This window comes from Toxorhynchites rutilus, chromosome 2 (assembly GCF_029784135.1).
Source record: "Toxorhynchites rutilus septentrionalis strain SRP chromosome 2, ASM2978413v1, whole genome shotgun sequence".
NCBI lineage: Eukaryota > Metazoa > Arthropoda > Insecta > Diptera > Culicidae > Toxorhynchites > Toxorhynchites rutilus.
The window spans coordinates 57,502,130-57,518,047 of NC_073745.1; the positions used below are offsets into that span (position 1 = coordinate 57,502,130).

Consider the following 15,918-nt stretch of genomic DNA (forward strand, 5'->3'; position numbering starts at 1 on the left):
ATAGTATTCTATAATGCTGTGACCAACGAAACCATTATGATGACGGAAAACAAACAATGTTAACTGCTTGGAAAAGACTGAATTATGCCACACAGCTTGTACTCTGCTGTAACACCCATCGATGCGAATTCGTTGATGAGTTTGTCAAGAGCGACCGCCTTCACCACCAGCGGAAGGAGCTTGATTTTGGTTGCTGCCTGGGTAACGGCGTTTACTTTTTCAACCGACGCGCCGAAATCGCCTACTTTGCTGTTGTTCGATGCGGTGTCACACTCGCGAAGGCTCGGTTCAGTGCGAGCGCTTTTCACTGCACCAACATCGCGTGCATCATTAGATGACGTTTGCCTCGATATTTTATTGCCCCTGAAAATGCGTTCGATTTTAGCAGAGCTCGAACCTGCCTTCCTCTTCTTCTTGTTCATCACACACTACGCGAAGCGTCCAATTTATGACGCGGAAAGAAAAACACACGATACGAATAACGCGAAAAATGAACTGAAAACACCACACGACGATATCCAAGTTGGATTACCACTGGTGGGGTCCAATCTTAGATCGAAGCGCAACGAAAGCAAAGTGAACTGGATTGCTCAACAGTCCGATGCCGAATGAAAGTTAGCCTCAGCGAGATCCACTGTTTATACTCTAGGCAAGTATTCCCCTTCATCCTTCTACTTTTCCTTTGTTCACGGAGACTTGAAATCCTACGATTTCCCCTCCGTTGGTCGTCGATAAGTTGCTCGTTATTGAAAGCTCTGTTCGGGAAAGCACACAAATGGACAGAACAAATGTATGGGAAAATGGAAACGCTTAAAGTTTTCATGAATTTTAACCATTTACAAACCAAGGGATTCTAATGTATAGCATATTAAATAAATCTTATGGAATTTTCGATTCGTTTAGTATGTAAATGGCCAAAATCCGTTCGCGGCAACAAAAGTTATTAACGTTAACTTTATTTCATAAAAACATGACCTGTTTTCTAATCTGGTACCCTTCATGAAAGACGTAGTTCTACGTCAAAAATATCCAGATTTTTTTTCTCCATAGAGCCACCCTATTCGGTATTGAATGTATGGTTATCGGTATCGAGATTTTTATATATATATATATATATATATATATATATATATATATATATATATATATATATATATATATATATATATATATATATATATATATATATATATATATATATATATATATATATATATATATATATATATATATATATATAATTACGTTTACATTCACGGTTTAATCGAAAAAAAACATTTATTTCACTCTTTATCACTACAAGGTTGTACACATACTAATCTAGCTATTCGAAGGTGAGATCTTAAATAACCTAAATCTGCTGATGAGACATTTCGGATTCGATGGTGGCGTCTATGGACTTTGATCGGGTGGCGTGGTTCAAGGTTGTTGATGATGTTGCGTTTTCCTATTGTGAGCAGAATGCTGACTTATGCGTTCTGTGCTGGTGTTGATGTCACGTGGCTTGCTCCATCACGTAATTCCTCCGGGGGGTAAGATTGGACGTCCTCGGCCAGTTGCTGAGATTTTCCTAGTTTCTTCTGTTTCGACTTTTTGTTCGAACGGGGATAACGAACTGTAAATACAACTTTTTTCCTGCGAAAACAGATAATCGCTATTGTTATAATGATGAAAGTGGTGAATGAGAAGCTTCCAAGTATTCCGTAGAACCATCTTTTATGTTCGAATTGCTGTAATACAATGTGTTCAATTCGGTGCCGATTATTCATCGTTTGCCAGGTTAAAGTTGAGAAGTTTTGTTTGTTGATTATGTACTTATTTAGTGATAGTCCTGGGAATATTCCAATTAATTGTTTTGTGTTGCTGATAATCTCCTCGGAAACGAAGGTCTCGTTTTCAATTTGGATGCTACATTTTTCGAAATTTAGGAGGAAGTTTCCTGTTAATATTCGATTATGCGGTCCGCAATTCGAACTAATGAATTGATTCTTTACGTTGACTATCAGGAGTTTGCTTCCTGGAAGGGATTGTATTGTTGTCTGGTTTGACTGGGTGACATAACAATGGCTTTCTAGTCCCATTACTATAGGAAAAACACAGTGGTCAGAAAATGGCTGTGTTTCATGTAGCTGTTGGACCGTCTTTTGAGGTTCGTTCGTTGTGAAAAGTTTTTTGTTTGATTTAATGATGTAACTTGGAGCGTCTGTAATAACAGTATCATTGACGATAAGTGGGATGACTTTGATTATTTGGCAATCCCCATGGGTTTTAGGTATTTCCAAAATGTAAAGCAGTGTGTCATTCCTACTGGCTACTTTTGGTTTCACGTAGTTCAAGGCGTCTTCTGGGAAATCAGTTGTAATACCTTGTTCGTTCAGAATTGATTCGATCAGAAAAATTTCTTTAAGTGTTAGTAACTTACTGCTTGGCAAGGATACTCGTGATCTCAGTATAGTGTCTTCGATCTCTTCGAGGATATTGTTGGTTGCATCCAGGGATAGTAATAATGTGATTGCATCCATCTCTTTCAGTAGTATGGTGTTGAGTGAAGTATGATGATCGATTAGTTGATTGATGTTGTTCGTTATTGCTGTAATTCTCTCGTTAATTACGTGGTTCACTTTGAGTTCCTCATTTGATTGGTCGATTAGGTCATTTAGGCTGCTATTGATGAGGCGCAAGTCTTCCGCGTCGGGGCTTCCTGCAATCCATTTCCAGGCTGTTCCAATGCTGTCCCATCGTTTCTGTCTTCTACTTTTAATAGGTTTCAGTTGAATTAGGCTATCTGCTATCTGTTTGCTTTTACGTATGATTAGATCTGATATGGGTGAAGTTCTATCTATTCTTCTTGAAATTTCTAAAAATGTATTAGCGTTTTCTTCGAGTATAGTTAAATTTATTGGGTGAACAATTTTTATAATGCCGGTTTGTATGTAACAGTGTTTTAGATGTAATAGTAGTATTGGATCCTGATTTAGGTTTTTGATTTCTAGATGTTGGCAATGATTCTGTAGAAACAGACAAAATAAAAATGATAGAATTAACTTATACATGGATGGTCGTTTTTGATTCTCTTTATTTTGTTCTTGTGTCGTTTGACCTTTCTACTGTTTTCAAACGTTTTTTCAGTGATTTGGTGAGCTTTGGTTTGGACTGCTCTGGGATCTAATTTTTTTCTTAGATTAGGTTTTACAAATACTTCCTGTCCTTCAATAATGTTGGGTGGGTCTTCTTTTTTGTTATTGTTTTTTGTCTGTTTGTTTCTTGATTTCTCTATGTTTATTTTTGTTTTCGTGAAAATTTCGTTAGCTGTACTAGAAATTTCCTGGGGGTTTACTACATTCCTTTGGTTGAACAAGATTTCGTTCGGTGTATATTCTGTTGCAGAATGTACGCTGGAATTATATAATGAGATAGAAAGTGCAATTAGTGTTGGTGTGTTCATGTCTCTAAATTTATGTTTATTTGTGTTGTAAATTTCTATAATGGTTGAATGTGTCTTTTCAACTTGCCCATTGCTTTCTGAGGATGAGGCGTAGGTAAGAGATGTTCCTAGGTTATTCAAAAAGTTTTTTAGTTGAATGGATCTGAAAGTTGTTTCATGATCCGTTACAATTTGTAAAGGTGTACCGAAATTACTAAAGAAATTTGAAAGTGCGTTTTTTACATCAATAAGGTTTTTGGTTTCAATTGGAATCATTTGCGCGAATTTGGAGAAAGAATCAACCATTGATAGAAAATTAAAGGAATTTATAGAAAAAATGTCCATATGAACTCTCTCCATTGGCTTTTCGGTCGATGGTCTCGGAGATAATTTGATATTATATGGCCTCCTTTCGTATTTATGGGTATTGCAGATTACACATGCGTTGATTGCTGCCTTGATCTTGTTGTGCATCTTTGGGAAGAAGTATGCTCGTTTAAGTTGATTTTCCACCTCCGTTATTCCGCGGTGTGCTCGTTCATGCTCTTTTGTGATTAGTAGATTCTGCCTTTCTTCGGTTCTGACGTCTTCGACTTGATATTGGGTTATTACGAAGTATCCTGATTTGCTAAAATGATTCTTGTAAGATAGTTGGATAAGATTAATTAGATTTTCTGGAGCTAAAATTGCGGTTTGCTTCCCGTTATGGTATTTTTTTATGAATTCTGTAATTGAGTTTTCGTCGTAGTCATTCATGCTTATTGTTATTCGTCTATAATTTGGGAATGGTGATTCTGATGCTTCTATGTCGAGTCTTGACTGTCGGAATATTAATTGGTTTCTATAGTAATTGATCGGTCTTTCAGTTGATTTAATAAAATAATCGTCCGAATCGTCAGCTGAATGTACTGTTTCCAGGTCTTCGGTGTCTGATCTTGTTGTCTCTGGGTTCTGTTGGTTCATCTGTCCTTCTGGTTCAATGGTTAGATTTTCTGTGTGAGCATTTATTTCAGCAATATCTGTTTGTTTATTTATGTGTTGAGAGCTTAAATCGTCGGTGGTATTTGTGTCCATTTCAAACGTGTTCTCAGTTTTCCTGCTTAGAGCGTCTGCAACGTCGTTCGCTTTTCCTTGTTTATATTCTACTGTATATTGGTAATTTTCGAGTTCTAGTCTCCAATGTAATATTCTGTTATTCTTCAGGGATGTTTTTATGAAGGTAAGTGGCTTATGATCCGTAAATAATTTGAATTGATTACCAAATAAATAGGGTTTGTATTTGCGTATAGCCCATATTATTGCAAGAGCTTCTTTCTCTATTGTTGAATAGTTAGTTTCAGCCTTGTTGAGTGTTCTACTCGCGAATGCAATGGGTCGTTCTACTTTGTTTTGTACTTGTGATAGGACTGCACCCACAGCGTAATCACTAGCATCTGTAGTTAATATAAAGGGAAGATCAAAATCTGGATATGCCAGGATTTGATCTGAGGCTATCGTTTGTTTGAGTTTTGAGAATGCTTCAGCATAGTCAGAGTCTTTTGTATTTACGGTCTGGTCTTTCTTTAGATATTTTGTCATCGGTTTCGTGATTTTTGAGTAATCTCTAATGAAACGTCGGTAGTATCCCGATAGTCCAAGAAACTGTCTAATTTGTTTTTCGTTTTTTGGCAAAGGCCAGTCTAAAATTTGTTGAACTTTGTCTGGGTTTGGTCGTATTCCGTTTGGTGTGATTATATGTCCAAGGAAATTTGTTTCTCTACGTAGGAACTCACATTTATCGAGTTGAATTTTGAGGTTGAATTTAACGAGTCGTTGGAGTATTTTGGAAATGTTTTCTAGGTGGTTTTCTAGACTGTGTCCGATGATAATAATATCATCGAGGTAAACATAGCAAATAGAGCCAATAAAGTCGGAAAGGATGTTATTCATTGCCCGTTGAAACGTGGCAGGAGCGTTTTTTAGCCCAAATGGCATCCTCGTAAACTCGAAGTGCCCTTGGCTAGTAGAAAAAGCTGTTTTTGCCTGATGTTTAGGATCCATTTCGATCTGATGGAATCCTGATTTTAGGTCTAACGTGGTGAAATATTGGGATTTGCCTAGATTATCGAGAATATCTTCGATTTCTGGCATCGGGAATTTGTCGTTGATTGTTTTATCGTTTAATTTTCTGTAGTCAATGACTACTCTGATTTTTCGTTTGCCCGAAGCATCCATCTTCTTCGGTACGACCCAAATTGGTGAGGAATATGGGCTTGTTGAAGGTGTGATTATTCCGCTTTGTAACATTTCTCGAATTTGAGATTCGACATCTTGTTTAAAATGATGTGGGTACCGGTATGTTTTTGTATAAACTGGGTCTTCGTCTTTCGTTAGTATTTTATGCTTAATCGCAGTCGTAGAAGTAAGTTTTTCGTCGTTTTTAAGTAAGACTTGATGATTATCAATTATTGTTTCGATAAGTTTGTTTTTTTCGTAGTTTGATAAATGTTGTGTCCGTATTAATTTGTCTATAATTTCTTTATCGGGTGTATCTTTCGAAGTAGTGGGGATCGGACAAAGTGTTTCAAAGTTGTTCACTGTTAACTTCAATTTTGGTACGACAAGCGGTTCTTTGTTTTTAGAAAGTATTTTTATAGTGGTTTTATTGTTTCGAGACGAATATAATCCCGGTTGAATTAGCGTATTTTTAGAGAAATTTTGGTATCTTGGAACAAACCAATCGCCGTCTCTGTCAGTTTCGACTGTGATTGTATGATAGTAATATTTATTTGAGGGGATATATTTCTTAAAACGAGTCTTGATTCCGTTAATGCAGATTGTACCGGTTTTATAATCTATAAACGTATTCGTTTTGGACATAAATTCAGAGCCTATGATTCCATCAAAGAACTCATGGAATGTTAATATGAAGTAAGTTTGTGCTGGTATGTTTGGACCTAAGAGTTTGAGTTTACATTTTTTGTCTATAGTATGTGTTCCGAAGATGTTTTTTATTTTTGTTGTGTTGGTATTTTTTACTGTTGGTATTATTCCTTCCCTGATAATGTTTTTGTTTGCGCCTGTGTCGATAAGCAAGCGTATTTTCTTGCTGCTAGAGATATCTTCGATTAAAAGATAGGGTAGAAAATTTTGGTTTTTTTCTATGTTTCGTTTGTTTCCGAAACAGTTCCGTAAAAATTTGAATTTCCTTCATTAATATCTTCTTCGTCGGATGAATCGTTACCCTTTGATTCCATTTCCGTATTGTTGATTAATTTTTTGTTCAATGTTAATCTACTTCTCAAGGATGGGTCAACATCCATTGGTGTGCCGTAGTTTTGTTTGGTCTGAAATTGTTTTGAATTTTCACCTTCGTTTTTCGGTGAAAATGTGGGTTTTTGAATGTTTGGTGGTCCTCCTTTGAAGGGACCTTCAAATTTGTGTGGTGTTTTTGTTGGTTTTTGGTGTTTTTCACCAAGGCTGTTTGCCACTATCTCTTGGGATTTAAATTTGCATAGGAATGCATACGCATCCTCTATGTCTTTGGGTCGAGCTGCTTGAGCGTGACCGAAGTATGGACCTTTTAGCCCAGATATGAAAGCGGCGAGACCGTCCTCGTCAATAAAAATGTTGATAGCGTTCCAATTATTTTTGTAAACTTCTTTCTGCTTGGCGAGAGTTTTTATATTTTGTATTAACTCTTTACTCCTTTGATAATATTTGTGGATGCTCATGCCATCCGTCATTTTATGTTGCCACAATTGGCACTTATATGTCGACAACTCCTGACGATCGCCTAAAGCATTTGTCAAGATGTCTTTAATCGCATCGAACTCCTTAGGATTCCCTGCTAAACAGAGAATATCCTTAGCCCTTCCTTCGATTTTATTTGTTATGGCTGTTACGTACATTTTAAAGAGTTGATCGTTCACTCTTCCTTTGAATATTTCTAACGTTTCTTCAGCAGTGGTTAACCATGCCGTCAATTGCTTTCTGTTCCCATCAAATGTAGGGAGGGATTTTATCGGATCTGGTATACGGAAAAAATCTTCCACTCTGTATTGGATTTGATTTTGAATTTCATGTTGAATTTGCACATTTGGTGCTTGTTCGTGTGTTACGACTTGTTCAGTTTGTTGGTTTAGTAGCTGTAAAGTATTTTCCTGTTGTTGCTGTCGCTCGCTAATGAGTGCCATCTGTTGATTAATAGCACGAAGTTGTGCGGCAATTTCCTCCATTTCTTTAGTTTCAGTTATTATTAAGCCTGATAGGTCAGGTATTTGTGTATTGTCCTTTAAGGGCACGTGGGAAAAATCACCTGAAGTATCCGAATCGACACTTTCTTCTGTCTCGGATAGATCAGTATTTTGGATAGCAAATTTCAATTGCTTCCGTGCCTTTTTAAGTGCTGTACTATTAGTCACTTTAGGCATAAAGACGATTGTTCAGCGGTACTTGGCTGTCGTCGCGGCGTTTAGCTTTGTGCGAACGAAACCTGATGCGCACCTGTTGTTCGAATCGTTTTGTTTGTGGGGAGGTGAGAATTGACGTCTACTTGGAGCGCGTCGTTCTCAAGAGGGGGGAATGTGCAAAAAATTTACTTATTCGCTTCTGCTTCTGGCTCGTTGAGCGGGAGGCAAAAGTGATTAAAAAAATTTGCACTCTGATCGGTCTATCTGGTAGTGCCGAATCAGTATTTTTGTAAATTATCACTTTTAACTAAGGATAGTATAAGCGGATAATTCACTTACGTGGGTCCTGGGTTCCAGTCTGGTAAGTTGATGTGCCGGGGGGTCCTCGAATCTAGCAACGGATCTAATCCTTTAGCTGCTGACGCTTCCTGCGGGTACCACTTTAGTGAGGTTTTTTATTTCCTCACTGTTCCACTGTTTTTACACTATCACTTCCTAACTGTCACCGACTGCTACAGCGCCAATTACGTTTACATTCACGGTTTAATCGAAAAAAAACATTTATTTCACTCTTTATCACTACAAGGTTGTACACATAATGACCTAGCTATTCGAAGGTGAGATCTTAAATAACCTAAATCTGCTGATGAGACATTTCGGATTCGATGGTGGCGTCTATGGACTTTGATCGGGTGGCGTGGTTCAAGGTTGTTGATGATGTTGCGTTTTCCTATTGTGAGCAGAATGCTGACTTATGCGTTCTGTGCTGGTGTTGATGTCACGTGGCTTGCTCCATCACGTAATTATATATATATATATATATATATATATATATAGATTAATACAAATATAAGATTACTAAGCCAACGGTAGTCCCACGTCAATCTTGCGGTTATGTCATAGATATAACTCACTAATTTTTTTAATATTTATTGGATGAATTTCCGAAATTCCCAAGTTATTCAGAAAAAAACATAATAAATAAATAATTTTCCGTCAAAATTTGCTATTGTATTATTTTGTTATTCCAACACGCCATGACAAATGTCCGTCCCGCATAGCACCCATTCATTTCTTTCGATATCATAAAACGTGACACGACCAATGTAAATCTACGACCAGTGTGCGAATACTTATGATGAATGCCGAGTACGTGACTCATGGCGAAACACGCCATCCATTTGATGAATGTTTAAAGGAACCCTCCCGGTGGAATCCCAAGTTGACCGCAACACTTTGACCCAGATCGGTCTAACAGCAGTCAGATAGCACATCAGTCGACCGATTTTCCACAATTGCAACCCATCTCCATCTCTAGATTGTCGTCGTCGTCGTCGTTTGGAGTATTCGTACGGGATGAACTTTCACATTTCTCAATCGCATTGTTTTCCCATTACCGAGGCGTGACCCTATCCAACACATACCCACACACACAGACCATGTGTTTATGTTGCCCTGCCTTGGGGTGGCCCGCAAATGTGAAGCTAATGGAGTGTCTTCGTGCGGGAAAGTTTTCCCTGCCTTTTTCCCTGCATTCCAAGCTTTCCGGGGTGAGTCAAGCTTAACCAGGTAGCAACACGTCTTCTCGATGGGAGTTTGCTTGTGCTTGCCTATACAAGCACTCGCTTCCACCCAAAGTGGCATAATGTGTTGAATGTCAATTTCAATTTATGTTGGTTTCACTGGATACTAACAAAGTGCGCGGGAATGAGTGTCTGTCGGGTCATGGAGGCGACAACAGTTGCATTACATGTCACGGTCGTGGATTGGTTTCACTGTGGGACAGAGGCTGACTTTCGCTGACTGACTCGATTCCATTCCCCGGGGAAGTAGATAACGAGATATTGGCTAGCGCAAGAAATAGCTTAACGGTGAATCAATTACTAACTGGTTTGGTGCGAGTAACGATTACCTGCAAAGCTTTGGTACACTGGAGCATATCGGAACGGAAGCAGTTCGCTATGGAGCAGATCGAATGCAAAAAATGCGGTAATCCTTTCGCTTTCAAGCAACAAAAAGCGAATGTCCTTAGCACATACGCATACCCTTGCGGACAGTAGTCGATGGCGATGCAGATTCCGTAAAGCCGATGAGCACACATTAGTTGGAACGTATCGCTCTTGGTCTACATCCCGGACCGGGTGTTACGATAACGAGTGCGAACATTTTTGCTACGTTCTAACAGAGTGTTTTGAGGAATGCGTACGAATGTTCGTGCCAACAGATGCCGTGCGTGCCATCTCGGATAATAGACGAAAATATGCCGGAAATTTGCATCTGTTACTGACATTGTTACAGGCTAGAATGCATCGCAGGTGATGCGATTCATTTTCCATTGTTTGGTGAACCTTTTATGTGCACTGTGAACTTTCCGTTAAAGAGATTTTCTGCATCGCGAACAAGTTTGCAACATGCACTGCTTGGATCTGCCCTTGATTGGGTTTTTATTATTTTATCTATGCAAAATCACACCGACTCATACACAATTTAGAGTGATTCATGAGACGACACAGTTCTACGATAATGGTAATGTTCACAGTTTCATCGCTTAGTATTCTCATGATTTTGGTGCTACGGAGTGGACTCATGCTTGAAATGCTAAAATAGTTTGATCGAATCACATTCTAAATGGCACAGAAACAGATTTGGAGGTTACGGAATGGCACCACAAGGCTTTCATTGGCGATACGTTTAAAAACTTCTACCAACAGTCGTTCAAGTAAATCTCAGCCCATTAAGTTCCACGATCACAGATTTGCGCGTTTATTTTCTACCCGTTTTACAGCAATACATCAAAACATTCATTAGTAAAGATGCTTCTTATGTGTTATAAAATATGAAAAATTTATAATTTATTTGATATACAGGGTGGGCCATTTAAAGTGGAAGGATTTGTTTTTGCAATAGCAAAGTAAAGAAGTGGAATTTAAAAAAATTTTTTTTTTGAAATTCATTTATTTTGGTCCAAGGAGATTTGTTCTAACTACTTTTTGATTATGATATCTCGTAAATGACCGCCTCTGGCCTTGACCGCAAAATGTGCCCTTTTCTCGGCATTTTCCATCACTTTGCCCAATGTTTCGGCCGATATGGCAGCAATTTCTTGTCGGATATTGTCTTTCAGCGCAGCCAGGGTCCTTGGTTTACCAGTGTATACCTTAGATTTTAAATATCCCCATAAAAAAAAGTCAGGAGGCGTCAAATCAGGTGATCTTGGTGGCCAGTCATAATCGCCGTTTTTCGATATTAATCTTCCGGGGAACATTTCGCGCAATAATTTGGTCGTGGCAGCCGCTGTATGGCATGTAGCGCCGTCCTGTTTGAACCAGTAATTGTCCAATTCATTTTCACGAACAAATGGCAATAAAAAATCGGTTATCATTGTCCGATAACGCTCCCCATTCACGGTTACCGTTGCTCCATTTTCGTTTTCAAAGAAGTACGGGCCGATGACTTTATCGGCATAAATGCCACACCACACAGTAACTTTTTGGTCGTAAAGAGGTTGCGTTTCGATGAATTGAGGGTTTTCAGTAGCATAAAACCGACAATTTTGTTTATTCACTCCTCCATTCAAGTTGAAATGCGCCTCATCAGACATTATGATTTTTTGCCAAAAGCCACGTTATTTTGAATGTACAGCTGAACAATTTCAGCGCGTTGTTTAGGTGTGTATTGTTCCATGGTTAAAATTTTACTGAAATGACGCTTCCAACGCGGTATGACATTTGTTAATCTGACATCTCTGTCAAAAGTTATGGGGTTGCCAGATGCTTCCACTTTAAATGGCCCACCCTGTACTATTGCATTTTAGATAATTCTACAAATATATTAAACTAGCTGTAACCTGCCACGCTTTGCTGTGGCACATTGTGGTTGCATGGTTGAGTTGAATTTATTATTTTTTTTATGTTGTAACAACAATCCTAGATGTGTTTGGTTGTTTTGTATATTGTATTATAGTTTGAGCTCAATCGGTTCTGTACGTTTCGAGTTTTTGACGCGTACCCAAACGAACAAAACATTTTTATATATATAAAGATTATATTTTCCATTTGAATGTATACAAATTTAGATAGGCACATTTTCATTAGGATTCTATTTTCAGATTATCTATACAGATTTTTCTATCAAAAAATCATAAATTGGGAACTATTTGTCGGATTGAAATGCGAAATGCGAAGAAAAAAAAAGTATAGAAAAACCAGTGACCTAAGTTTAAAGCAAATATATTTTTCCATTTTCTAGACATTAGAACTAATTGACCCATTACAATTTCCTATTACTATAAATTTTTCAGTACTTCTACCAAAACTCGTCATTATAACATTCTCGTATAATATTCACAATTCTCGTTCAAGATTCTTCAATCACTTGCAAAAAACATGTTTCTCCATTACATAGAATAAAAAAAATATTGTAGAATAAAAAATACACAGCTCAAATGGAACGATTTCCTTTTCGAGTTTTGCGCTTACCAACACATTTGGCCTTCCATTTTTTTTTATACAGACATCAAACGTCAAATGGACTAACAACGCTTATCTCGACTGTAGAACGTATGAGCATTCAATTTTCCGAATTTTCCCATTTCCTTCAGTGTTTTCCGAAAATTTCCAATTGTCATGTTCAGTTCGAATATAGTTGGTTGAAATATGAGTGATATTTTTTTAGGGAACCCCTTCCAGAGACGGAAGGGGTGTCATAGCATCATAGGAACATTTATTGTACTGTAAAATCCTTATATTCCAATTTTGCTTACATTTGCTCTATTATTTCTCGAGTTATGCATAAATTTGTGTTTAGAAAGGGGGGAGGGGGGTCTGCCATACAAACCATAGAAATAGGCCATAAAAAAATGATAAATGATAACTCAAAAACGAAAAAGAAAACATCTCTGATTTTTGGATATGTTATGTAAAAATTCCTCAGCTTCAAAAGAAAACATTCAAAAAAATATATTGCCAATGCAGAATGGTCCAAGAGGTTCATTTAAGTGGAAATTAGCATTTAGAGCTCGACCTTTATTCTCTAGACGAAAACTGTCTTCGACAAAGTTGTTACATTTGATAGAGCGCTCATTTTTATGTTATCAAAAATAGTAACATAAAAAATAACAAATATAATTTCGACAATGTTGTAGCCCCAGTTATTTAAGACATCTTTGTAGAACAAACTTTTTTTTTATCTCTTGGAATAACCGATATAACGCCTATTTTCTCAGTTGCGTTACTTTCACCATTAAAAAAACTGTTTTTTTGTTCTATTTTTTAAATGTCAAATTATACATGCAAACTGCCTTCGAAGAACTTTTAGAACTTTAGAACTTACTAATACGAATATTTTGCGGTGTATAACTCGTCAATGTCTTAACTACACTCAAAGTTATAGATATTTCTACCCAAAAAATGCGCTCTATTCGTTTGTTTTTCATTCTTTTTGGGGCAAACATAAACCAATTTTATTGACGTCATTTGAAAGAGCATAATTCACTCTACATAATGTGTGATTTTCAGAACTATGTTATTTTTCATATTTGAGTAAACCAAAATTGAAATCATGAGTTTTTGGATTGGAAACCATCAATAAGATTGAGTAGGATTAAGGACATTGACAAGTGCATCGCAAAATGTTGGCCTTGATAAGCTCTAAAAGTCGTATGGAGGCAGTTTTGATATAGAATGTGAAATATAAAAGTTGAAGCAAAAAAAAAAAATCACAGGAGGGTTGTGTCCGAGACACGACCGCATAGTTAACGTAGAATTCCGATAGGCTATTTGTTGATTTTGGATATGTGTGAAGAATTACATCGTTATACTCTTTGATAATGATTTGATGGCCCTAAGAAGCCGTTTTGTTTGGTTGTTGAGTATTGTTTGTTCACTCCACCAATTATCAATTTTTCTCATCACTTTAATATAGAGAAAACAAATTTGAAATGGAAAAGGTAATTTTCTTTTATAAATTTTTGTTTTTGTTTTGTTTTGTGTTTATTCAACCCAATGCGAATTTTAATTGGACTAGCAACACCTAATACTATGTGTAGAGCATATGGGAAATCACTTTTTCTAAAATTTCTTCACTTTTCCAATTTTTCTCGCCGTATAAACTTTCCTTGGGTGAAAATGAACACAACAAAACAAACAGCTTAAACCAAACGACCCGTTCTCGAGCGGGAGCACACCTTGATTTTTATTTACGAAAATTGAAATAAGTCGTTTCATATATCAAGTCATTTTTTCACACAACTGCTACCATATACCATTTTACACTTACCCTTGTGCTAATTTTTCCACAATACATGATCGGTCATTGATAGGAGATTTCACGAAGCAAGCAACATTAATGTTCCAAATTCAATTTTTATTTGCTAGAATTAATCGTATCACTCACCTTACTTTCAATATAAAAATGACCCCGACTTGCATATATTTGCAATGCCAATTTACCTCGGGCACCTTAGTTTTGATGTCTCTGTTAGGGAACATATTTCGGTAGGAACAAAAGCTCCCCCTACTTTCATGTATTTGCAATGCCAATTCCCCCCAGACAGCTTGGTTTTGATGTATCTGTTAGGGACCCGCGACCAATCAGAAGTTGGTATTTCTGTTAGGATAGGGGTTGAGATTTTTCAATTGTTCGATAGATAGTTTCATGACATATTATTTCCTTCAATATAAAAAAATTGTTATGGAGTGCCGAAATCGATTGACGCAAAAATTGTATCAATCCATCATGAAATGACTGAGCAATAAGCGTTTGAAATTGAACAATTTTCACGATGTGCTCCTTCTTCTTCTTCTTTTTGGCTTTGAGAGGGTTTAAACTTTTCAGTTCATTCGCCTCTAGCTCTGAGAAGAGCCTTTGAGAACCAGTCTTGAGGAGGCCATATTCAGCGGACCTGTCTGTTCAGTTGTAAAACCGGGTGAAGGTAGGAAGGAATCCTATGCTATGTAAGATGTTTAATATAAGCTGTAAAGAAATTGTATTGTTATTAATGAGTACCAAAGCGGCGACAAAGCATCGTAGAACCTAGCTCTAGAACAAAGGGAAAGGAAGGGAGTGGGGGAGGTGGGTGAAAAGGAAGGGATGATGGGGAAAAGGGTGGGATACAAAGGAAAGGAATGAAGGGAGGCAAGGTGATGTTGGGTGATTTATGAATGCAGTAAAATTTAATAGTGTTAGTAAAATGCTGGATAAGAAGGAATTAGTGTAGTTAGGAAAAATGTTATGTAAGAGGTCATGTAAATTATGTAGTACTGCTAAATTTGCTGAAAGATTAATGTAAGTAAAGGTTGTTGTGAATTAAGCGAAAATGTTTATTGGTTATATATTATTATATGATTTAACATATGATTAACCGTACATACGCAAAATTCTGTTTGCTTTTATGATTTCGTTTTTATACATATGTATGCATGCGTATGTACATTTATACATGTATACACGTTTATTAATTTATATATGCATACGTAACGGTGAAGTGATTAATTTAAATAAAGATATATTTTAGAATTTAGATTTTACCAAAGAAGCCGGTTTCTTTCAGAAACGCAATTAAATTGGTTTCCTGTGTCTCGTCTCTACTGAGAATGTCTCGGAGACTCTGACCTATATTGTGTCGAGCACGAGCATCTTTGGTATGTTGGCATTCTAGTAGAAGATGTCTAACTGAAACTTGGGCTGAGTTACATGCGCAAAGTGGTCACTCGGTTTAGGTGTGAGTGTGTGAAAAAAGTGTGTCCAATTCGAAGACGGGTTAGCACCCGTCTTTCTTTTCTGTTGTTTTGATCAAACCAAGGAAGCGTGGTATTTTTGATTTGATGGAGATGGGTGGGAGGGCTATTTAATCAGCCTATGTTCCAGCTTTCGCGAAGCCTCTTCTGTCTGTATTATCCATGGGTGTCTACTGTTTCCACTGAGCAGGTCTTGAAGACAGCTAGCTGAATCGGAGAAAATTACCGTAGGAAGATGATCATGGGTACACTCTTAGCTATTAATAGAGCAAAAGCTTCCGCACTGAAGATGGAGCATTGCGGTGGAAGAGAAAAGCTACCGGTGTATCTGTTCTCGAAAATTCCACACCCAACTCCATCGGAGTTA

General features: G+C 37.3%; 2 protein-coding genes across 11 annotated transcripts in view; one reads left to right on the top strand and one right to left on the bottom strand.

Moving 5' to 3' along the window:
* Positions 1 to 15,918, top strand: part of LOC129768368 (serine/threonine-protein phosphatase rdgC) — a 197,975-nt gene that overhangs the window by 62,753 nt on the left and 119,304 nt on the right. The window lies entirely within an intron of this gene.
* Positions 1,329 to 8,622, bottom strand: LOC129768371 (uncharacterized). The gene is made up of 2 exons (XM_055769982.1): positions 8,155 to 8,622; positions 1,329 to 3,395 (listed from the first exon to the last, which is right to left on the bottom strand). The coding sequence occupies exon 2, from the start codon at positions 3,051 to 3,053 to the stop codon at positions 1,470 to 1,472; it is 1,584 nt and encodes a 527-aa protein (XP_055625957.1). The 5' UTR covers positions 3,054 to 3,395; positions 8,155 to 8,622; the 3' UTR covers positions 1,329 to 1,469.

Excerpts from the sequence above, each read along its gene's own strand:
- LOC129768371 (XM_055769982.1), bottom strand. The coding sequence starts at position 3,053 with ATGTATAAGTTAATTCTATCATTTTTATTTTGTCTGTTTCTACAGAAT.